Source organism: Dissoconium aciculare (genome assembly GCF_010015565.1).
Source record: "Dissoconium aciculare CBS 342.82 unplaced genomic scaffold K489scaffold_6, whole genome shotgun sequence".
NCBI lineage: Eukaryota > Fungi > Ascomycota > Dothideomycetes > Mycosphaerellales > Dissoconiaceae > Dissoconium > Dissoconium aciculare.
The window spans coordinates 681,656-702,477 of NW_022984956.1; the positions used below are offsets into that span (position 1 = coordinate 681,656).

General features: G+C 52.4%; 10 protein-coding genes across 10 annotated transcripts; 4 read left to right on the top strand and 6 right to left on the bottom strand.

Annotated features, from left to right (window-relative positions):
* Positions 1-511: 511 nt before the first annotated feature.
* Positions 512-3,315, top strand: K489DRAFT_370432 (uncharacterized protein; the record flags this gene model as incomplete). The annotated part of the gene is made up of 2 exons (XM_033603134.1): positions 512-720; positions 771-3,315. 2 exons carry the CDS (start codon positions 512-514, stop codon positions 3,313-3,315), a joined length of 2,754 nt encoding a protein of 917 aa, XP_033459848.1.
* Positions 3,316-4,037: 722 nt separating this feature from the next.
* Positions 4,038-4,498, top strand: K489DRAFT_409929 (uncharacterized protein; the record flags this gene model as incomplete). Its single annotated transcript, XM_033607643.1, has 3 exons — positions 4,038-4,074; positions 4,136-4,206; positions 4,313-4,498. 3 exons carry the CDS (start codon positions 4,038-4,040, stop codon positions 4,496-4,498), a joined length of 294 nt encoding a protein of 97 aa, XP_033459849.1.
* A 309-nt stretch (positions 4,499-4,807) lies between these two features.
* K489DRAFT_319444 (uncharacterized protein) lies at positions 4,808-5,565 on the bottom strand (the record flags this gene model as incomplete). Its single annotated transcript, XM_033601389.1, has 3 exons — positions 4,808-5,012; positions 5,069-5,133; positions 5,191-5,565. The coding sequence occupies 3 exons, from the start codon at positions 5,563-5,565 to the stop codon at positions 4,808-4,810; spliced, it is 645 nt and encodes a 214-aa protein (XP_033459850.1).
* A 650-nt stretch (positions 5,566-6,215) lies between these two features.
* Positions 6,216-7,683, bottom strand: K489DRAFT_409931 (uncharacterized protein; the record flags this gene model as incomplete). The annotated part of the gene is made up of 2 exons (XM_033607644.1): positions 6,216-7,112; positions 7,165-7,683. The coding sequence occupies 2 exons, from the start codon at positions 7,681-7,683 to the stop codon at positions 6,216-6,218; spliced, it is 1,416 nt and encodes a 471-aa protein (XP_033459851.1).
* A 1,091-nt stretch (positions 7,684-8,774) lies between these two features.
* On the bottom strand, positions 8,775-10,133 carry K489DRAFT_431464 (Clavaminate synthase-like protein; the record flags this gene model as incomplete). The annotated part of the gene is made up of 3 exons (XM_033608448.1): positions 8,775-9,702; positions 9,762-9,914; positions 9,972-10,133. The coding sequence occupies 3 exons, from the start codon at positions 10,131-10,133 to the stop codon at positions 8,956-8,958; spliced, it is 1,062 nt and encodes a 353-aa protein (XP_033459852.1). The 3' UTR covers positions 8,775-8,955.
* Positions 10,134-10,913: 780 nt separating this feature from the next.
* K489DRAFT_388709 (S-adenosyl-L-methionine-dependent methyltransferase) lies at positions 10,914-11,582 on the top strand (the record flags this gene model as incomplete). The annotated part of the gene is made up of 1 exon (XM_033606440.1): positions 10,914-11,582. One exon carries the CDS (start codon positions 10,914-10,916, stop codon positions 11,580-11,582), a length of 669 nt encoding a protein of 222 aa, XP_033459853.1.
* A 1,491-nt stretch (positions 11,583-13,073) lies between these two features.
* On the top strand, positions 13,074-14,118 carry K489DRAFT_380197 (MFS general substrate transporter). The gene has a single exon (XM_033604830.1). The coding sequence runs from the start codon at positions 13,150-13,152 to the stop codon at positions 14,059-14,061; it is 912 nt and encodes a 303-aa protein (XP_033459854.1). The 5' UTR covers positions 13,074-13,149; the 3' UTR covers positions 14,062-14,118.
* A 169-nt stretch (positions 14,119-14,287) lies between these two features.
* Positions 14,288-15,659, bottom strand: K489DRAFT_380198 (class I glutamine amidotransferase-like protein). Its single transcript, XM_033604831.1, has 2 exons — positions 15,327-15,659; positions 14,288-15,262 (listed from the first exon to the last, which is right to left on the bottom strand). Exons 1-2 carry the CDS (start codon positions 15,457-15,459, stop codon positions 14,451-14,453), a joined length of 945 nt encoding a protein of 314 aa, XP_033459855.1. The 5' UTR covers positions 15,460-15,659; the 3' UTR covers positions 14,288-14,450.
* A 1,524-nt stretch (positions 15,660-17,183) lies between these two features.
* On the bottom strand, positions 17,184-18,977 carry K489DRAFT_370439 (chaperonin GroL; the record flags this gene model as incomplete). The annotated part of the gene is made up of 2 exons (XM_033603135.1): positions 17,184-18,685; positions 18,743-18,977. The coding sequence occupies 2 exons, from the start codon at positions 18,975-18,977 to the stop codon at positions 17,184-17,186; spliced, it is 1,737 nt and encodes a 578-aa protein (XP_033459856.1).
* Positions 18,978-19,111: 134 nt separating this feature from the next.
* K489DRAFT_380200 (PRTase-like protein) lies at positions 19,112-20,482 on the bottom strand. The gene is made up of 4 exons (XM_033604832.1): positions 20,150-20,482; positions 19,731-20,089; positions 19,496-19,667; positions 19,112-19,434 (listed from the first exon to the last, which is right to left on the bottom strand). Exons 1-4 carry the CDS (start codon positions 20,314-20,316, stop codon positions 19,383-19,385), a joined length of 750 nt encoding a protein of 249 aa, XP_033459857.1. The 5' UTR covers positions 20,317-20,482; the 3' UTR covers positions 19,112-19,382.
* Positions 20,483-20,822: the final 340 nt, after the last annotated feature.

Consider the following 20,822-nt stretch of genomic DNA (forward strand, 5'->3'; position numbering starts at 1 on the left):
AGCCGACAAAGCGGGGTTTCTGGCTTTTTCCCTTTGCCAATTTTCCCCCAAGGAGGCCTGGAGGCGGTGCTCGTGGACCTGAGGGCCGATGTGTGGGATGATCTCGCTGCGAAATACCGGAGGGACCGCTGTCCAGATGACCCAGACCGCCTGGGTCTTCTCTCGCGCGCGCACTGTGAATCTCCTAGATAATTCAGCTGCGATCGAGTTAGCACTCCTGCCTGCAGGTGCAAATATCACGGTGTTTCCGATCGAAATCGATTGTTTCCTGCTGTGACCTGCTGGCGTGACCTGGCCTGGCCGTGTACTGCAGTCAGTCCCCAAGTGCCCGCCTGTGGTTCCGACTCATCTCAATTCTCACTTTTCCCTCCCTCTCTCCACCGGCTCCACTGCCTTGCTTCTCTCGCCCTTTGTCCACATCCCTCCGTTTTGTGCCCCAACATCAAAGGTCTATCATTACGGCATATGGTAGTGCTGGTGATAATTCAGGGACCTTCGGACAAAGTATCCGATGGCTTATCCTTCACCTAGCCTTCCGCTCACCTCCCCCGACGAAGAACCGCGCCAACCGCCTCACAAACGCGCCCGATCAGATGCCGAATCGCCCTCTCACGGCCATGCTGTCCTACCAAATGCTTCTAATCTCGTCAAATCCGATGATGCAGCTCCGGGAGGTCCTGAAGCGCCGCGACTCTACAGCTGTGGCAAATGCCTGAAGTCGTAAGTGTTTCCCTGTCATTGCAGCGGTGTCTCCTACTGACTCGTTTCAGCTACAACCGTCTGGACCATCTCAGTCGTCATGTTCGCATGCATACCCAGGAACGTCCTTATGTCTGCCAGATCTGTACCAAGGCATTTGCTCGAGCCGACCTTCTAAAACGTCACACTCTGGCGCATTCGAAAGACGATCCTAAGGCGAAGATGATCTCTGTTCAGCATAGTCGCGTTTCCCAAGCCTGCGAGGCCTGCGCGGGCCTCCATTTGAAGTGTGAGGAAGAAAAGCCTTGCAAGCGATGTAGCAAGAAGAACATTCAGTGCAATTACACCGCCACCTTTGCCCCGGCTGACGTTCAACAGTCCTCACCGGACAGTGAATTTGCTGAGCAGCAGACGTATACCGACAATGTGCAGCAGATGGACGAAATGCAATCCGTGCGGCATTTGCCAGCTGTGCAAGCAATGCCTATCCAGCCGTCACCTACAGATCAACCGCGGAATCCGTACGTTCTGCCAGCCATGCAGATGACTGACCAAGGCCCGCCCCCTCCTCACATTCAACCCGATCATATGCGTTTCAATGGCTCCATGCTGCCACCGCCGACAGGCAGGCATGACATGTTCGACTACCTTCGTCACAAGATGATGCCGTCGCCAGGCCATCCGCACAATGGTATACAGGTGATTGACTATCAGTCGAATCCATGGACCCCACGTGAGCTCTTCGACTTTGGCGTCGACACAAACATGGAGCTGAACGACGTGGATCTGAGCTTCCTGGACACTTACAACAATGCGAACCCTTTCGATTTGCGCACCCCGAGCACAGGTTTTCCCACGACCGGGTCGGACACTATGCCGAGCTTTCAAGCCGCGCCGCTTCCACCTCTGGACACAGCACCACTTCCCAGAGCATCGGTTTGGCGTTTTAGACCTCTCGCTAAAGATTCCGGCTCTGCCGAACAGGCTAATTTATCCTTGCCTACGCCTACCAGTCTGGATATCGATCGGAGGGTGACTTGCGAGCCTCTCTCTACGACATCTCGAGACAAAATCTTGGCGATGATTTTGAGCACGTGTAAACCCACGAACATTCCACGCGTCGTAGCTTGTTTCCCATCAATCGGCCTGTTGGACAGTCTTTTTCAGTTTTCGCTCACTTCTCCTGGATCACACGCAAAACACTGGATACATGCGCCTACGCTTCTCGCCGTCCAGACAAGACCGGAACTACTGGCGGCCATAGTAGCTGCTGGGGCGGTCCTGGCACCCGATGCCTCCATTAGAAAGGTCGGATATGCCATCCAGGAGGCCATTCGGACAGCTGTCCAGGTACAGGTCGAAGAAGACAACACATTGCTGCGCGATCTTCAAATAATGCAGACATCTTTGTTACAACTAAAGATTGGTTTATGGAGCGGAGATAGTAGAAAGATGGAGCTCGCAGAGGGTTTTCAACAGGTTCTAGTGACAATGGCTCGCCGCAGTGGTCTTTTCCGACGTGGCACTTATGAACGCATCGTGCCGTTCCCTGAGGATCAAGGCGATGTTCTGGAGGCGAAGTGGCGCAAATGGGTGAAACAGGAGTCGCGGAAACGTTTTGCTCTGCACTTATTCCGTCATGACCTGGAGGCTTCGGTCTGTCTGCTCGGCAGTCCTCTCATCTCATACGCTGAGCTCTATCTACCCCTTCCAGAGTCGGAGATCCTTTGGGTCGCGCCCTCGGCCGAGTCATGGGCCGCAACATACATGCGAAACCCAAACACCAAGCATGATCGGCAACCTTCGCTCATCGAATGTCTCCAGGATCTGGACATTCTTGCCGTCCGAGATATCTTCGTGGATCAACGGCAGGCAAGCATGGCTGTCTTGGGAGCGGCGTGGCGAATGATCTGGGAGTATCGCCAGCTAGATTCCTCCATGAAAGACTACAACAATCAGTGGAGCAACGGCAACTTGCTGATGAACACACGTCACGCAGAGCTTACCAAGCTGCTGCAGAGCTTCCGCATCAGCTCTGTCGAGGACACGAAGGTCACGCTCATTGTCGAGCTGCTCCTGACTCATTTGCACATGTCGCTCGACGACGTTCATCTATTTGCCGGCGTCGAAGGCGAAGAGGAGGCCCGTCGAGTATATCCTTCGCTTGTTCAGTGGACGCGGACGACCACTGCTCGCCAAGCCCTTTGGCATGCAGGACAGGTCATTCGGGCTGCCCGCAACTTGCGACCCGGTCTCATTTGCGACTTCGCCGCCATTGCCGTCTACCAAGCCAGCCTCGCATTCTGGTCATACGGCATCATTACCCGAGGTGTCGAACAGGGCATGCGGAGCAATGACAATATGACTGCTTGGCTCGACGGTGAGGATGATAACAGCGTCCGCCGCTGGATCAACAACGGAAAAGGCCATGCTGGAATTCGCACATGGACCGGCAACCCCAGCACTGAAATCACGGTCATGGTGTCGAATCCCGACGACATTGTGGCGGCGGTGGTGGCCGCCATGCGCAGGAACCAAAGCGAGACCCGGAACCCCCCTCTCGTGGACAATCTGATCAATATCATGGAAGGTCTCCGCAAGGCGGTAAAGCATTGAGTGGCCTATGAAAAGGCGTTGAGTGCGGGTGGGATGGGTTCTTGTTGTTCGTTGTTCAAAAAGCGTTGTTTGGCGTTGTTGGTTTCGTTTCTTTGAACGGCTCTTGCACTGATGTTTATTTGCAGCGATTCGCGAATAATTCCCCCTGATGTCTCGTTTTTCGTACTGAAATACAGCTGTCTGATACCATTCTGCGGATACTATCGCGTTCTTATCGATGCATATAATACTGAAGACAAGTTTCAGACTCCTACCAGATGTTCTTCCCATGTTACAACGCAGGAAAAAAGGCTTAGGTACCTACTGAGGTAGCGAGTGAGCGTTTGAGCCTGCCGATGGCACTTGCCTCATTGCTACCTCGATTCACAGAAAACGAACCTGGAGAGCTGGGCATCTCACGACAATGCCTTTCCAGAGGCAAGAGTTCATTCCATGCTCTAGTAATCACTGTAAAGTATGCCCGGGAGCTTGGTGCCAATAATTGCAGGAAGAGGTCTTCTTGTACACACAAAGTCAGGAGACCATTGTACTCTGTTGTGAAACTTGCTCGCACATGACCTCACACTCCACGACCTACCTTATCGTCGCCTCATGCCAATTTACAGACTTTCTTCGCTCTCTTGCCTCGAAAGATTCACAACCTGCATTTAGCATCAGCGCAGCCCATCAATCAAATCAAGTGAGCTCCTTCCGCTTGTACTCTGCTCTGCGATTTCAGAAACATGGCACCTGTGGAGACGTCCGAAAGTGACGGGGAAGGTGGGTTCAGACTTGAAATGAGCAATCGCTAGATCAATAAGAACTCATCGAGGTTGATCAGGCCAAGTCCAACCAGGTCTCTTGGACTACATCAGTGAACCGATCGGCAAGGTTCTCAACATCGGACTTAAGGTTCGCAGACCTGCAGATTCGGATCTCATGCGTACCGCCGCACAAGACCGTGCAATCAAACCTTGGGAACTTGAACCCGTTTTCACTAATGACTTCATTGAACTAGCCAGTAGGACATGTCGTCGGAGCGATCGGAGACCCAAACGGCCAGGCCTTGCTGGATTTGCAGAAACAAGTCAAGAAAGAGGTGGCATACACAGATGAAGACAATGGCAAACCGGACCCGGAGAAGCCGGGCGGCGAGCGCATAGGCGGCAAGCAGCAGCCGGGACAGAATCCACTTAGGCTCTGATTCGATCGTGGGGAAGGAAGGGTCGGTCTGACCAACCGAGTCCCGGATGAGCCTGGCAGGGGACAATGGTGGGAAAGTGATATGACTTTGTTCGAATCGTTTGATGCACTCAAGACGACGTCACAGTCATGACTACACTTCTGCAGAGGAGTTATTACTTGGCGTGAATGCTCGTGATATTGCTGTTTGATTGATTTTTCTATAAGTTTGGCAGCTGAAACACATGCTCTGCAGGCTGTGGTTCTACAACATCCAAACGACCAATACCTCAACTCGGGAATCGGTTACAAAATGAAAACTTCAAATCGTCTAGCAGCGGGTGTTGAGGATGTTGAGGCAGGCGTTCTTCTCGGCGCTGTCCATGCTCAGACCGTAGTAGTACTTGACCTGGACCCAGGCGCGCACGTAGGTGCACTGGTAAGCGGTCCTTGAAGGGAGCCACTCGGCCGGGTCCTGGTCACCCTTGGCCTGGTTCACGCTGTCGGTGACGGCGAGAAGTTGGGGGCGGGTAAGACTGTCGCACATGTCAGTTTCAACCAATATGCACCCAGGTTCGGGCCGAAAACTCACTCGTTGGCAAAGTCCTGTCGTCGCTGGCTGTCCCAGTTGCGAGCACCGGAAACCCAAGCCTCTTTCTGTAAGGGGTCAGCATATTCCGATCATTGGGGAATCAGCAAGGCATATCAACGTACCAAGGGAACAACGTGGTCGATGTCGAGGTCAGATGCCGCGGACCAGGTCGCGCCATCGTAGTCACTGTACCAGGATCCAGAGGCTGCAGAGCAATCGCTGTTGGTCTGGACGTTGCTGCCGTCGCGCTTGAGGACGGTCTCGCGGGTGTTGCAAGAGCCGCTGATGGTGATCCAGTGGTTGAACAGGCTGCGGTCGTAGGCAGGGCTGTTAGACTCGGCCTCAACCTTGATCGAGTTCAAGTATGACTTGGCCGTGGTGGCGGAGACGGGAGTAGGGAGGTTTCCGCGGCGCTCGATGGTGGCGGCCTCGTCAAGCGGAGCCGCGACAGCAGCGCCGGCGACGGCGAGGAAAACGAGAGCGGACTTGATACCCATGATGTCGATCGAGGTTGTTGAGGGCCGGTTTGAGGAGGTGTTGGAACGCTGGTTGATCTGGATGATTAACCCAGAAATGTGGGATTATACAGACCTTTTATGCTCCATGAATGCCCTCCGGGACGAATAGCACGTGTTGTTGATCTTGATACAGTGCGCATTGCCATTCTGGCGTCCAGCAGTTTCATGTACATGTTGCCGGCAAGATCCTCTACTATCGCGCAACACGTGTGTGGGCCCTGAGCTGCGATTGTCCCTTCGATGTCTCCATGCCAAGACAGCTGCGGACGCTAGTGGAAACGCGCCGATCTTACCAGGCATCAATTCAGGCCTAAGTGATCAAGGCCCAATTTGATTGGTTGTGAGAATCTTCCACGATTCACGAAAGAAGGCAAGAGCGTCCTTCCATGCAGAAGCGCGGGGGCTCGTGCGCGAACTGGGAAGTTCCTCACGGCTGAACTTCTCAAGAAGAGCATACTCCGTGGCAAGTGTCATGCACGGTCGGCTACTTTGATATGACTTTCGCTGTGTTCATCGTAGTATCGCTCAAGCTCATTCTTGAGGCCGGATTCAGCATATCAGTGAAGATCACTTCAGGATAAGCGAGTCTGCAGGGCCACCCATACCCCGAGTGACATGCACAGCCTCCCTCAACGCGGTAGATTCGGCATTGGATTCGGCATGCTGACCATTTGGGGCAGTCCGTTTGGACCTATGATGGACTGTCCTTGCTGATTGCTCACCACAAGCTCTGGATTCAGGAACATGTCCCACTCGAAGGGCAGATCAGTGGCATTGAGCCAATCAACAGGCACCCCGGGGGTCATGGTGGTGCTGGCTGATGCGGAGGGATGGTCAACCAAAGGTACATGTTCCGGCACGGTCATGAGAGCGTCCAACTCCTTCTGCTTGCGTTTCCGTGCCATGCTTACTAGCGCCGACGCTTGTGAATATGCCTCCCGCACCAAGTGCGTGTCGTAAACCTGTACGATATCATGCATCAACGCCATGACTTCTTGGATGGTAGCCAGAGCTTTTGGCGTTCCGATGGCAATGATAACGCAAAGGAAATGGAAGGGCGTGCACACAACATTCCACCATGGAAGCCTCTTGTCAAGCAGATGTCTTGCCGCCAAGAAAGCCGAGCGGCCTATAGCCATAACAGTATCAGACCGGTCTTTTGCATCGGTGAGGCTCATCAGCCACAGTCTTCGATAGATCGCAAACGCCAAGTCAGCCTTCAGCATAGAAATGAAGTGGGACTCTGTTGGCATCGCCTCTATCTTCGAAAGGGCATTCCCAAGTGCGGCCGGCGGATCTGGCTCGCGGTCCCTATCCACGAAATCATTTGGCAACATCTCGGCTAATTCGACGAGTTGATGAGCGTGACCACCGTTCTCAGAAGCGAACTTCTTGGTGGTCACCACGTCGAAATAGACTTGTGTTCGGCCGACCTCGAAGGAAAGTATGATATTTAGAGCACGTGCGATCCAAAAGAGTCTCCGTCGGGTCTTTGCTAATTTATGGTCGCCAGTGGGCACAGCAGGCTTCTTCTGTCAGTAAACTGCGATCTCGGCCCAAGGGACAATTACTACTCACATAAACCACCGCGATCGTTTGCATCTCTTTGTGTAAGCCACTGGCTTCGACCAAGTGCATGCTAATACAACTGGCCATCCAAGCTCCGTGTGGTCTGCCTGTCAGGCGTAGATAGAATGTACGCAACGTCCAGCCAGCGACATGGCTCGGATTTGGTGAGTGGTGGACGCTTTTCAGAACGAGTTGTCTTTTGGCACTGTAGACGAATTGATCTTCTCTTGGATGTGGTTCGGACGAGAAGAAGGATCCAAGGGCCGCTATCCCGAGTGCTACAGCATCAACATCATGGTAGCCCGAGGGATCCTTGAATCGGAGAGCAACTTGCTCCATGAAATCAGCCTCCTCTGGAAGCCCGAGTTCGGGCTTGATCACTTTGAAGTAAACCGCGGCCAGCTTCTGCATCTCTGGCCAGGTCAGGTGCTGAAGTAAATTAATGTCTGGTTCGACAGGCTCTGGTCGGATCCCAAGGTGCCAAGCGAACGAATGGAGTCGAGGAACACTGTCGGCCTCCAAATCCATGCTCAAAATACGTGGGAAGGCGAGTGCCGAATTGGCGCGGACAAACCTAGTCTTGACGGGATCGAATATGCTCCGATGGTGAAATCGTGCACCAGGGGCAGTCAGTGGGTGTGCTTGTAGCTGTACGATACTGGGTGCTGCCGGGCCGGACGACTTGGTCTGCGTAGCATCTTGTGCGACATCCCCTTCGTGATTAAAAGTAGATTTTCTTGAAGGTGTGGCATATTCGCATGTGTACTCATAGCGGAGACATGTTTTGCAAGGAAGTCGTCCATCACTATATAGGTCGTCAGTTCAAAACATCGTATCATGTGTGACGAGAACGCCCGACTATGCTGCATTGGAAAGTCGGCAGACTAGGGCTGCAATTGCGGGAAAGGCACGAAATGAGAATATGCAGTCTGATAGTTAGATTCTCCTTGCATAATGATCTGCCGGAGAGCGAATCTTGGAGCGCAAGGGGAGTAAATAAAATGCGATCGTTACCATTTGCGCTTCCGTTGTCTACACGGTGTACAAGCGGCACGCGAGCGCTGTCGACCAGCATGCGCTGAAGTCTCATGTTCACCCTCGCCTTCCGCATCGGAGCTGGCGGCGCGTTTCCGCGAATTTTCATCTCCCATCGCGGCTTCGGTGATTATTTTCTTGTGCCCAGAGGTAGGCAGAGCTGGGCAAACCACCGCTAATGTCGAGTGCTGATGATGTTGAGATTGAAGCGTTGTGCCGTGGGCCGGGCTGAAGAAAGAGAGCGGATATTGCGGGGAGTGCGCAATTGTATGATTATTATAATAATATCAGAGAGCTGCGTATAGGCCGACTGTGCATATCAGAAACAAGGTTCATAAGTGCTTATTGTCAACATCACTACCGCAGGAACGGTGGTTTGTTGGCGTTGTTGGCATTCTGGAGTAATCATCACAAGCATGAGACCTCGGGAGGTGAGATGAGATCATGCCGCCAATCGACACGCTGGAGAGGCATCGGCATTCAAGCGGCTGGTGCGCGCCAACGTTTGTGTGTGCGGATAATTCATCTCGGCTCGGTTCGTCGAACGTTGACGGGCGATCATTGATCAACACACTCGGGATGCGCTTCGCACCAGCATTGGGATTCGTTTCGTCACTTCACTCATGACAGTACACTTTGCGTCGAGAATCACAAGATGGTTGCTTTACATTTTGGCAAACATATCACAATGAACATGTCGCGTCCGAAATTGCAAGCACTTCCGCGATAGGTGCAGAGCACGCTCGTTCGATCTTGTCGAGCACATTATACAACCGGTGCTTGCTGCAGGACTTGGGCGCCAGCAAGTCCCAGCTCCTTGCCATCCTGAGTATATAGCTCTTTGTCCAAGCTATATATGATGCTGTTTCTCCATCTCTGATACTCGAGCGCTGTCATGTCCGCAAACTTGGCTGGATTTGTGGCCGAAACGAAACTTGGCAAAGGCCCAAGGGAGACCTCGCGACCGGCTTTGAACAGGTAGGCCATGGAGATCCTCGAAGGTATGGTCACACCTCTTGCCCCCTTCATGGCTTCCGGGACCGTGACCTGATGTACACCGCCAAGAATTCTGCCATTGGTCCACCGGGTCAAGGTATCGCCGACGTTGACGATCATCTCGGTGGGTATGGCTGGGCTTACTGGGACAAATATGCCGGTCGTTCGATCCTCGACCTCGAGACCACCGGTACCATCCTGGAAGAGGAGCGTGATAGGTCCGAAGTCGGTATGTGGTGCGATGCGACATGTCTTTTTATCCTGGTCCATATCTTCCACGGCAATGGTTGGATAATGCGTCAAGCGTAGATCTGTGGCGCTGGGCATGCAACGGGCGACAAGTGAGCCATCACTGATTCCCCACGCAAGCTCAAGTGCCTTCATCAAAGTGAGACAGACCTCGTCGCACTGCTGATAGAATGCCGTCATGAAAGCTTGGAAGCCTACAAGCTCAGGCTCGCTTGGCCACTTGTTGGGAAACTCTGTATCGTGTTCCGGACCTTGGTCGAAATGCTCCTACAGGTGCTAATATTAACCAGATGCCCAGCTCTTCAAAAAAGCGTGAAATGACAAACCTTTGAGTCCTTCAGCGATCGAACCATGTTGTCGAAAGAGAGTTTTCCAACTTCTTCTACCCTCCATGGGGTGTAGCCTCGCATGGGCTTTGGGCCGATGTCGTTAGGAATCTTCTGCTTGGTATCTATTGGCTGGTCGAAGAACTTCCTGGCCTTTGAGAGTATTAGCCAACCATGAAAAGAGAATAGAAACGTCAACGATAAGCATACCCAATCGAACATCTCGCTAAGCTGCTTTGAGTCGAAGCCATGGTATTCTAGTTTGCAAAGCCCGGTCTTTTCGAAGCTCTCTACCAGAGCGTGGGCGAAGGTCTCCCGCTGCTCTCGGGAGCCAGAAGAGAAGTGGGAATAATCGAGGACGGGAATCGACATGGCGAGCAATGCACTAGGAATTAAGCTCCAAGAACACGATGAGCACAACAGCGAGAGAGTATGCTTGTTTTCACCAGTCAAGGCTCTTGAAATGAGAACACCTTTCAACCACGAAAAAACGTGCGACGCATAACTTTCTTTTATACACACTTCCACGAACAGCAAGCCTGCGCGAAGGTCGTACAACATTTGCGCGAGGAATGTGGCAACTTCATCAATGCACAACTTGCCACATGCAATATCCATGTTCGACCCTTGAGTCTAGATCGCCAGTACGAATCAGACTGGCTAATGCGATTGAACTTGCTTGTCCCACTTCCTTGGGCTCATGTTGCAAAACCTCATTGACGCATCAGCAAGATTTGCTCGAGATGATGCAAGGGATGAGTCGCTTTTGGCGCAAGGGATGCGATCAAGCTCGGAGACACATCTGTGGGATCATTACTCTATGATCGGAACATTTGCAACTTCCGACGCTACCACTACTAGCAACCAACAGGCTTCGCTGCCTCGCGTCTTCCTGGAATTTGAAGGCCCGTTAAACGCCACGCCACGCCGAGCTCGCTGTCCGCATAATCCCTGGCATCACGACGTGGAAAGCAACCCTTTAAGGAAAATCAAAGTTGGCATGGTCAATGCTGCGCGGTGCATATAATCGCTCGGTTGTCCACTTTCGACAGGTCTGCGCAATGCCGCAAGCCAAAGTATCTGCCGAGAGTCTTGTGAGTACGATATTCAGCAAATTCATCGACAACATTCTGCCATAAAAGTTTCAGCAGAATGGCTATCTTCAGCATCCAGACTTCACCAAATAAACTGATCCCTTATCTCGTTCGCGCCCGAGACGCAAGCAACATCGATGAATGCATGGCCGTCTACGAGTGCTGGGCGACTACATACAACAGCGACCTGAGCGAAGACGGCCACAACTACGTTGCGCCAGTCCTTGTGGCACAGCTTGCGTACAAGCTGACCGCCGATGCAGCGGGAGCTGCCTTTCTTGACGCTGGATGTGGTACCGGATTGGTCGGCCAAGCTCTGGCACGTCTCGGAGCCGATGCGATCGATGGGCTCGACTTCTCCCTTGCTATGCTTGACGAGGCTGAGCAGACCGGTGCATATCAAAATCTGATCCGAGCGGATCTAACCCAGCGACTCAACATCGCCGATGCGACATATGACACGGTAACCTGCGTTGGCACTTTCACGCACGGACACGTTGGGCCGGCGCCTGCATTATGCGAGTTCCTGCGCATATGCAAACCAGGCGGTTTGGTAGTGGCAACTGTGATTGAGCCGCTGTGGGACGATGCAGGATTCAAGAAGGAAGTGGCGCGAATCGAAACAGGGAGAATGGCGGAGGTGGTTCAACAAGAAGTCGTGGACTATGTGAAGGGCCGCGGCGACAAAGCAATTCTCGTTGTGCTGCGGAAGAAAGCGGTCCCCTGACAAGGTTTCATGAGAACAAACTTTGCTACCTCAACCCAGGGGCGGCTAATGGCGCTAGACATATTGCTTTTAGAGGGCACCATCCAGAATGTCACTGCTTCATATTTCATTGCCGCCCCTTCCCCCTGGTGCACATTCGCTCGCTTCTCAGCGGCAGTACTGTATTCTCACACCAGTGACATCCAGCAGGGAGCCGCATGATCTGAATCGAGCTGCGCGCGGTCTGTTTTGAAGTTCAATAGTCCATTCTCCGCGCGGTACCAAATGATTAGATATCCCATGTACAAGCAATCGATAACCTAACGATGGGATGGTTGCGGCACGGTGAAGCAAGGGATATGCTGCTGCATATATAGGGCACAACTTTGAATTCGACCAAGCCAACCAACGTTAGCACACTGGAGGACGCATTGATTGCCAGTTCCAGAAAGCATAAGCGATCGCAGCATCGAAACGTGTATCATAATTTCGAGAATTTCTTATCATCACAATTTATACACCGTCGTTCACGATGTGATGTTCTCACGCCGTAGCGCAGTGCATGATCGACTAGACCGTATTCGTCAGCAAAGCTCACCACACGTCAAGTTCATTGGTCACTTTGAAGACAACGTTCTCGATGGACTCGCTGCGCGCTCGTATTCGATGTAGCATTTCATACGCGACAGATTAAGCGTTCGTATACTGTCGAAGCTGACAAAGCGTTTTGCATGATGCGAAGTCATATCAACGTGGGGTGGGAAACTGTCCCGTCTCTATCGAATCGTCATGCACGAGCCTTGCGGCCCTTCAAGTGGACACAGAACTCTGTCTCCACTTGAACGACTGAAGATTTCCAAATGCCTTCAGAATCGGTCAACTCTGCTTTCCATTAGCTGTCACAGCTAGAGAAATGACGGGGAAAGAAAGATGAAATTCTTCAAGAGCCAGCTCGTTCACAACGGGTGCGGCGAGGGGCAGGATTCGTCGCCACCACGGGCCCCGTCGCCTATGCGCCATTCTCTGAATGAGCTGAAAGAATCACAACAAGGAAATCTCAGTGGCCCTGACGAAAAGAGCGAGAAACCACGTCAACCGTCGGATTCGACAACCGCTTCCTGTTTGGTTCCAACCCCGACTCTTATGGAGAAAACCACCACGTATCCAGAAGGCGGAAGAGAGGCCTGGTTGGTGGTATTTGGAGCGTTCTGTGGCTTGACGGCATCGCTCGGTATATACAACACATCCGGTGTCTTCTCGGCCGTCCTCTCTCACGTCGTTCTTCCCGGGGAAAGCCCGTCGAAACTCGGCTGGTTGTTTTCCATCTACGCCTTTGTGACTTGGATTTGTGGAGTGAAAATTGGGCCAACCTTTGATGTCATGGGACCACGTTACCTGATAATCGCAGGGACAGTCTGTACCGTGGTTGGCATCTTCACGATGAGTGTATCGACAGGTATGTATCATGCTGATCGATTGCATCCTTGGAGTCATTATTGACCTAGGACTCGTGACAGAATATTGGCAGATTTTGTTGTCATTCTCCATTTTGACGGCGATCGGATCTTCATTACTGCTCACTCCATCGATGGGCTGTGTTGCTCACTGGTTCATGGAACGCCGTGGTCTCGCCAGCGGGATCGCTTTCATAGGAGGAGGATTTGGAGGAGTTTTGTTCCCACTAATGACACAAGCGCTACTGCCACAGGTCGGGTGGGCTTGGTCGATCCGCATCATCGGGTTCGTCTTACTTGCATTATGCGCCGTCAGCATCGCATTCTGTCGAAGTCGGGTCCCGCCTCGAAACGGGGTCGCTACATCTTGGCGAGACACGCTTCCCGATGTGCGAATCTTCTTCGATGGAACGGGCGCCATGGCATTGACGACTGTCGGGGTTCTCTTGACGGATCTGGCATACTTCATTCCCGTCACCTATGTGCCGAGCTACTATATCGAACGACAGAACCTGTCCGATAGCGAAGCATTGACAGGATCCGCGGCGTTTGCATATCAACTCCTAGCGATCCTCAACGCGACGTCGTGCCTCGGACGAGCAGTCACCGGTCACTTCGGCGACAAATTCGGACGATACAATGTGATGATCATATCACTGTTTTTCTGTATATCTTCGGTCTTGGCGTTCTGGCTGCCAGATATTCTCATTTCTCAAATGCCCAACAATGCTTTGCTGATCGTGTTCGTGGCGCTATTCGGATTCGTCAGTGGGTCCAATGTCAGCCTTACGCCCATTTGCCTGGGCCAACTGTGCGAGACCCATGATTATGGACGATACTATGCCAGCTGCTTCACCGTGGTCGCATTTGGCGTGCTTGTCAGCATACCGATCGCTGGCAGCCTCCTCTCTGCTGTTGAAGCTTCTGGGAAGAAGCGGTACTGGGCTGTCGCAGTCTTTACTGGAGCAAGTTACCTCGCATCATTTCTTTGTTTTGTTTGCGTCCGCATCAAGATCAAGGGATGGAATTGGAGGACCAAATGGTAGTCTACATCGGAAGCTTGTCCTGAGTCATATCATATATCCCGATAAATGTCATGAATGCAGTAAAACCGAATTGCAATCGCTCATGTGCAGCTTGTGAGCAATGAATTAGTCCCCATAAATTTGATGGAGGCTGTAAGCAAATCCCCACGTCGAGAATCACGCTACGCAATTTGACGCTCGGACGACATGTCACTGTTTGGCGACCGCGAAGACCTTGAAACTAATTCACCACATGACTTTCCACATTTCGATCATTCGTTCATTCATACATCAGTCGGGTTTTCCGCTGTGTGATATCTGCGCTTTGTTCGAGGTGGCTTCTCGGTCATCATAATTCTACACGTCCATGGCTGCCGAGCGCCTGACTTTTTAGATCGCATTCGGCCCGTCTAGACGTCAATGCCGTCGACGACCATGCCCTTCTTCCAGGTATAACACATTTTGCGCGCGACCTCATCGGCCGCATCGTCGGAGACCAAGGCTCCGACCATATACAAGGCACCATCGATGCCAGAAGTCACGCCGCTGGTCGTGAGGACTCGCAGGCCACCAAGTTTGAGACTGGCTCGCTTGATGATGCTATCGCGGCGGTTGTTTGACATCTTGAGTGACATACTGCCCTTGCGAGCGTGGACAGGGCGACTCCCGTTGGTACTGTTCGCACCGTTGCCGCGCTCTTCAATTGGGGAAGAGATGGAGCTCTTCCTGCGCTTCTGCTCTTTCAATTCCTTGCGGCTCAGAATATGCGGGTTGCTCTCCTCGTCTTCACCCAATTCGAAACGTAGGTTGTTGACCACGTAACGCTGTTCGACAACGTCACAGCGTTCAGCCATGTCACGCTGTGCAGCGTTGGAGCAGATGATCTCCATCTTGGTAATGTAATCCGGGTGAGTGGTAGCTGAGAGACCAGCTAGGAGACCAGAGTCACCAAGAATGAGCGATCCGGTACAGACAGACATGAGCGACCGCTCACGAGCTGGATTCTTCTGTTGCAATTCGGCGAAAGCCTTGATGATGGATATCGGCTGACTCTTCGCCTTGATAATGGCTTCGGCGTTGCCGCCAGGGACCACAAGCACGTCAATCTCTGACAAGCGCTTCATGGCCTCGGCGTAATCGACGTGAGCACTAAAGGTGACGCCTTGAGCCGTGACGACATGCTCAGCAGGGCCGGCGAAGATGGTGCGGAAGGCCTTGGTGTCTGTGACCAGCTGCCGCGTCAGCACGAAACACAAGGTGTGTGGACATATGATTCAAGTACTCACCTGGGTTCTTGGAGTCATGCTGAGCAGTGCTGAAGACCTCCAGCGGCCCGATGGCATCCATCGAGTCCATGCCATCGTAGAGACAGACAAGCACGTTGAGTGGAGTGTCTGACTCTTCAACGATTGCACTCATTGTGACGACTTGATAAAGATTTTGGTTGTGTAAAGGTGATGTTTGAAGAAGTGTTGAACATGAAGGGACAGGTTGATTCCTGGTGGTGAAGAAAGAAGAAGAAAGGAAGCAGAGTTGTGATGGGGATGGAAGCTGTTGAAGTAGTCAAGGCCATCGTACTTGCCTGATGTGATTGTACCTCCCCTCTTGCCTGATGTGTGAATATCGAAGCTTGAGGTGCCGCATCTGGTCAGACGAACCATTGGGGAGCTGGAGGGAGACACGACATTGGTGAAAGTGATCATGCGACACTTCCCAGGGTCTGTCTACCCTGCTACCATACTATACTAGCTAGCGATGCAGTATTCGCGGTACAGCAGCCCGTCTACACATAAACACCCAGCCCAAGCCAGGCCGACACCTTTCCCCGCAATACGCTAGACTACTGTAATTGCGCGTGAACGCAACTCGCTGCGTTTAACGTGGATAGCGTCGCGCGATGGGAGGTACGGCAGCGTCATCGTGCGTGAGCCTCCTTCTCCCATAATCGATTAGCCGTCCGCAGACCCGAGTCTGTCGGTCTCACTGGGAGGGATCGAGTCATATTGGTCCCATAAAGCAAGGACCCAAAAGGCTACCGATGATGGTGTACGAGGACCACCCACATCTCAAGACACGTCTTGGTTGAAGTGCCGATACCATCTATCAACTCCGTGGGATTTCCAGCTCTGGGTACGTTCCAGGAGGTATTGTGGATCACACGATCTGCGGAAAGACCTGGGTGTACTCTTGAGAATGGGAACGCGTAATGTTCGTACACTGCCTGATGAAATGGCATTTGACTGGTCGCATGCAGACCAAGAAACCTAAACGATAGCTATCATCGCGGCCGGGATCAAGGGGTGCTTGCGTGGATGGGTAACAAGTTGTTTCCCGAATATGGCATAATGTTGATGGGAAGCTCTAGCATTGAGTGCCGCTGTATAGTTCCAAGGTTGTTATTCATACCAACGGTCCGGGTGAGGGGCTGCTGCCGACCTCCAGGGCTCAGCGAGAGTACCTTTGTCCTTCCTCTGGCGTTCTATATCTAATAGACAGATCGAAGATGGTCGCCACGACGGCGCAACTCTGGCCCTGGCGAAGCCAGTTTTGATGATGGGCTTGTTGATCGACCCCGCTGCCTCCATCATTGGCGTCAGCGCAAGGTGGATGCAACGTAGACCCACACATGACTGCTCAAGGCCCACTCTCATCACGATGATCGGGCATGTCCTACCAATTGAGATACATGATACCGGCTCTGCAATATCTGACGGGAGTTGAAGGACCAGTGAAAGAGTCGGCCGATCTGTGTAGAGCCGGAGATCACAATAAAAATAGGAAGACACTCCAAGACAAACTGCTCCGGTGTGTGCTCCACACCCACGTAGTAACGGCTCACGAGGACCTTTTCAATGCTTGGAACAGGAATGTCAAATACGGAACTTTATAGGATGGCTGCATCAAACAACTAGTCTTACATACGTGAGTTAGTACATAAATACAAATGCCGCCAGTTTGCTCTTCGCCAGTGGCCGTCATGGCGCGCACTGCTCCGGCTATCTGGGTCAGAGCGGAGATGGTGCAATTCCGAAAGCAAGAAATGACAAGCATGAATGGTAGACTATTGGGTACAGTCGGAGTCAACGCCGGTCAGTGGCTGGGTATCAGTCGACGTATGATTCTTCAATTTAGGCGCCTTGACTTTAGAAGCCCATGCCGCCGCCCATTCCGGCCATGGGGTTCATGCCAGCTGGTGGGCCCTTCTCTTCAGACGCCTCGACAATGGCGACTTCAGTGGTTCCGAGCAGCGAAGCAACTCCAGAGGCATCGGAGAGACCAGTTCGAACGACCTTGAAAGGATCCAGGATACCAGCAGCGATCATGTCGGTGAATTCGCCCTTGGCGCTGTCGTATCCCTTGTTGAAGTCGCTGCCGAACTCGTCCATAAGCTTGCCAACGATGACGGAGCCTTCCGAGCCAGCGTTCTCGACAATCTTGCGTGCAGGTCGGGTAATGGCGTTCTTGACAATGGTAATACCCAGCTGCTGGTCGAAGTTCGCTGGCTTCAAGTCATTGAGGGCGTTGGCAGCAGCCTTGAGAAGAGCGGTACCACCACCGGGAAGGATGCCTTCCTCGACAGCAGCACGAGTCGCGTTCAAGGCATCGACCATGCGGTCCTTCTTCTCACCGACCTCAACTTCGGAGGCACCGCCGACCCTGATGACGGCAACACCACCTGAGAGCTTGGCGAGACGCTCCTGAAGCTTCTCCTTCTCGTAATCGCTGGTGGTAGCGTCGGCAATGACGCCACGAATCTGTTCGCATCGTTGTGCGACCATGTCCTTAGTGCCCTCTCCGTTGAGGATGACAGTGTCCTCCTTTGTGATGGTGATGGACCCGGTGGAGCCGAGCATCTCTGCAGTGGCCTTCTCAAGCTTGATGTCAAGCTCATCGGTGAAGACGGTACCGTTTGTTAGGACCGCAATGTCGCCAAGGATGCTCTTGCGGTTGTCACCGAAGCCGGGAGCCTTGACAGCAGCGACTTGGAGCTGACCACGCAACTTGTTCAAGATGCAGACAGCTAGCGCCTCTCCATCAATGTCCTCGGCAATAATGACAAGCGGTCTCCTCAGTTGTTGAGATGCCTCAAGCGCGGGCACGATGTCTTGCACAGCCGAGATCTTCTTCTCAGAGAGAAGGATCAAAGGCTTCTCAAACTCCACCTTTTGCGACTTGGTATCCGTGATGAAGTAGGGAGAGATAAACCCTCGGTCAAACTTCATACCCTCTGTGACCTCCAACTCATCGGAGATGGTCTTGCCCTCCTTCACAGTGATAACACCCTCCTTTCCGACCTTCTCCATCGCGCTAGCAAGCATCTCGCCGATGTGAGTATCGCCGTTCGCAGAGATGGTTGCAACCTGGCTGATTTCTGCGGAGGTGGTGATGTCGCGCTTGTTGGCCTGTAGGTAGCGGATGACAGCCTCGACCGCTGCCTGGGTACCGCGGCGCAAATCCATCGGGTTGCAGCCTGCAGCGACGTTCTTCACGGTCTCGGAGAAAATGGCGTGTGCAAGGACGGTGGCGGAAGTGGTACCGTCACCAGCAACCTCGTTGGTCTTGTTGGCGACATCCTGTAATAACCTCGCACCGAGGTTCTCGAATTTGTCCTTGAGTGTGATGGCCTTGGCGACAGTGACACCGTCTGTAGATAATGATTAGCTTTCCTTCCCACGTTTGATGCAAGTATGTCGGAACTCACCCTTAGTGATCTTAGGCGACCCATAACTTGACTCGATCAAGACATTGCGACCCTTAGGACCGAGAGTTGTGGCTACAGCTCTGGCGAGAGTGTCTACACCCTGCAAGAGAGCTGCTCGTCCCTCAACACCGAACTTGAGTTCCTTGTGCGCGAATCGTTGTTGAATGAGCGAACCAGAGCTCACTCGTGATGAGCGAGCAAGGGCTCGGGGTGTGGAAGCAAAAGCACGCTGCATGTTGTGATGATTTCAATGGCGGAGGTGATGAAAATGATACAAGGCAACTCCGAAGACTCCAAATCTTGATGACGCCGGTCGACACAGTTCGTGTATGAGAAACAACGATGATGATGAGATGAAAGAATTCAAAAGCCAATATCATATTATGCGAATGGTCTAGCCGGCGCGCAACCCCGGAGGGAACCATCCAGAAATTTGAGCTTTCCCGATTTGTGAGCTAACCTCATTGGGACGAAGCCGGACCCTGCAAGCTTCACCCGATTATTCATAACTGAGACCATTTCAGGAAGTTACAGTGCATAACTGTATGTATGTAATGATGAGACGTTACCTCGATGATACAGATGTTGGAAGCTACTAAGATCGTATGATTTGCACACAAGCGACGATCTAGAAAGAATACTACAGAGTGTAGAAGCGATCTCCAAAATCTCCTAGACCTGGAACGATGTAGCTGCAAGGGAGCATGATTAGCCATGTGAATTCTGCGGAGGCATATTTGAGAGTGGACGTACTTCTTCTCGTCTAAGCCTTCATCAACAAAGGCTGTAACGATCCTGAGGCGTGGAAACCTTTGAGCGAAATTCTGGGCTCCCTCCGGAGAGGCAATGAGGTTGAGGAACAGAATTCGTTCTTCTGGCACCCCCTTTGAGAGGAGGACCTCGACGGCCATCATAGCGGACCCGCCTGTGAAACAAATCAGGTATTTCTCACCAGTGTCAAGTGGGACGGTGGGATGGTTCGACGTACCTGTAGCAAGCATTGGATCGAGCAACAGGACCCAACGGTCCTTGATGTCCGCCGGGAGTTTATCGTAAAAAAGCCGTGGTTTGCTTGTCTCCTCATCTCGTTGGATCAAAATCTTACCGATGCGGACGCTACGACAGCATTCGCGGAGCGCCTGCTCCATCGCCTCGCCTGCACGCATGATGGAAACCCCGCATATCTGACCTTCAAACTTGACACCGGCATAAGGACGGCCGACAGGAGTGGTCACAGAGAGTGGAAGCACAGGCAGATGATTCAATGCCTCTTCTACTAACAGTCGACTGATACGATTACTGTAGAAGATGAAGTCGGCGCGGTTGGTGTGCTTATCGCGTATCAAGCTATCCGCAAGTCATTATCTCAAGACCTCTCTAATCCGAACTTGGTTCACGGTCACGTACGTGAGAAGTGCAATGAGCTGTGATGTTTGTTTCAAGGTGTGAAGATTGTCAATCTTGGGCTCTGTCGAAACAGTTGCCGTAGGTTTCTCCTGAGCGGGCCTGTATTCTGGACCAAGTTTCTGACTTGGTGCCCGAATCAACGGAGAAGGTCTTCCTGATGACGACATGGCAGCAACGGCAGCGTCAGACTGTTTGGTGGGAAATGAATGGTGCAAATGAAAGATCCGAAGAGATTTCGATAATCCGAAGTACCAAATGATATATGATCTATGCGAGTTTGGTGAGGATCCGTGTGGTGAGAGACAAGGGATACTTCCAGGGCTGATCACGAATTTGATGGCGATAAAGAACGCCAGCTACATAACTGATACCGGGAGCTGCAGGCAAAGACTGGTCGGAGGGCATCCGCTTTGCGGGGCACGCGACATGAAAAGATGGGCTGTCCAGTTGCTGCTGGATTGTCCGGGCGCCCTGAAAGGCGTTCTCCAGCCTCATTGTGGTCCGGTCGTCTCCTTTACAGGCTTTTACACGCATTTACGGGCATTAGGTACATGGCTTGAATGCAATATGATGTTCTTGATCTGATGTACTGGTGTCATGGCTGTCATTATTGGTTGAAGAGATCGAGAGCATGGTAAGGATAAGCATTGGGTATGGACAACCCCTAAGAGAG

Bases quoted from the DNA above. Each gene is read 5' to 3' on its own strand.
- K489DRAFT_380197 (XM_033604830.1), top strand. From the start codon at position 13,150: ATGGGCTGTGTTGCTCACTGGTTCATGGAACGCCGTGGTCTCGCCAGC.
- K489DRAFT_380198 (XM_033604831.1), bottom strand. From the start codon at position 15,459: ATGAGTGCAATCGTTGAAGAGTCAGACACTCCACTCAACGTGCTTGTC. The intron at 15,263-15,326 runs GTGAGTACTTGA...AGCTGGTCACAG, and splicing joins GCATGACTCCAAGAACCCAG to ACACCAAGGCCTTCCGCACC.
- K489DRAFT_380200 (XM_033604832.1), bottom strand. From the start codon at position 20,316: ATGTCGTCATCAGGAAGACCTTCTCCGTTGATTCGGGCACCAAGTCAG. The intron at 20,090-20,149 runs GTACGTGACCGT...ACTTGCGGATAG, and splicing joins CAGCTCATTGCACTTCTCAC to CTTGATACGCGATAAGCACA. The intron at 19,668-19,730 runs GTACGTCGAACC...TTTGTTTCACAG, and splicing joins CGATCCAATGCTTGCTACAG to GCGGGTCCGCTATGATGGCC.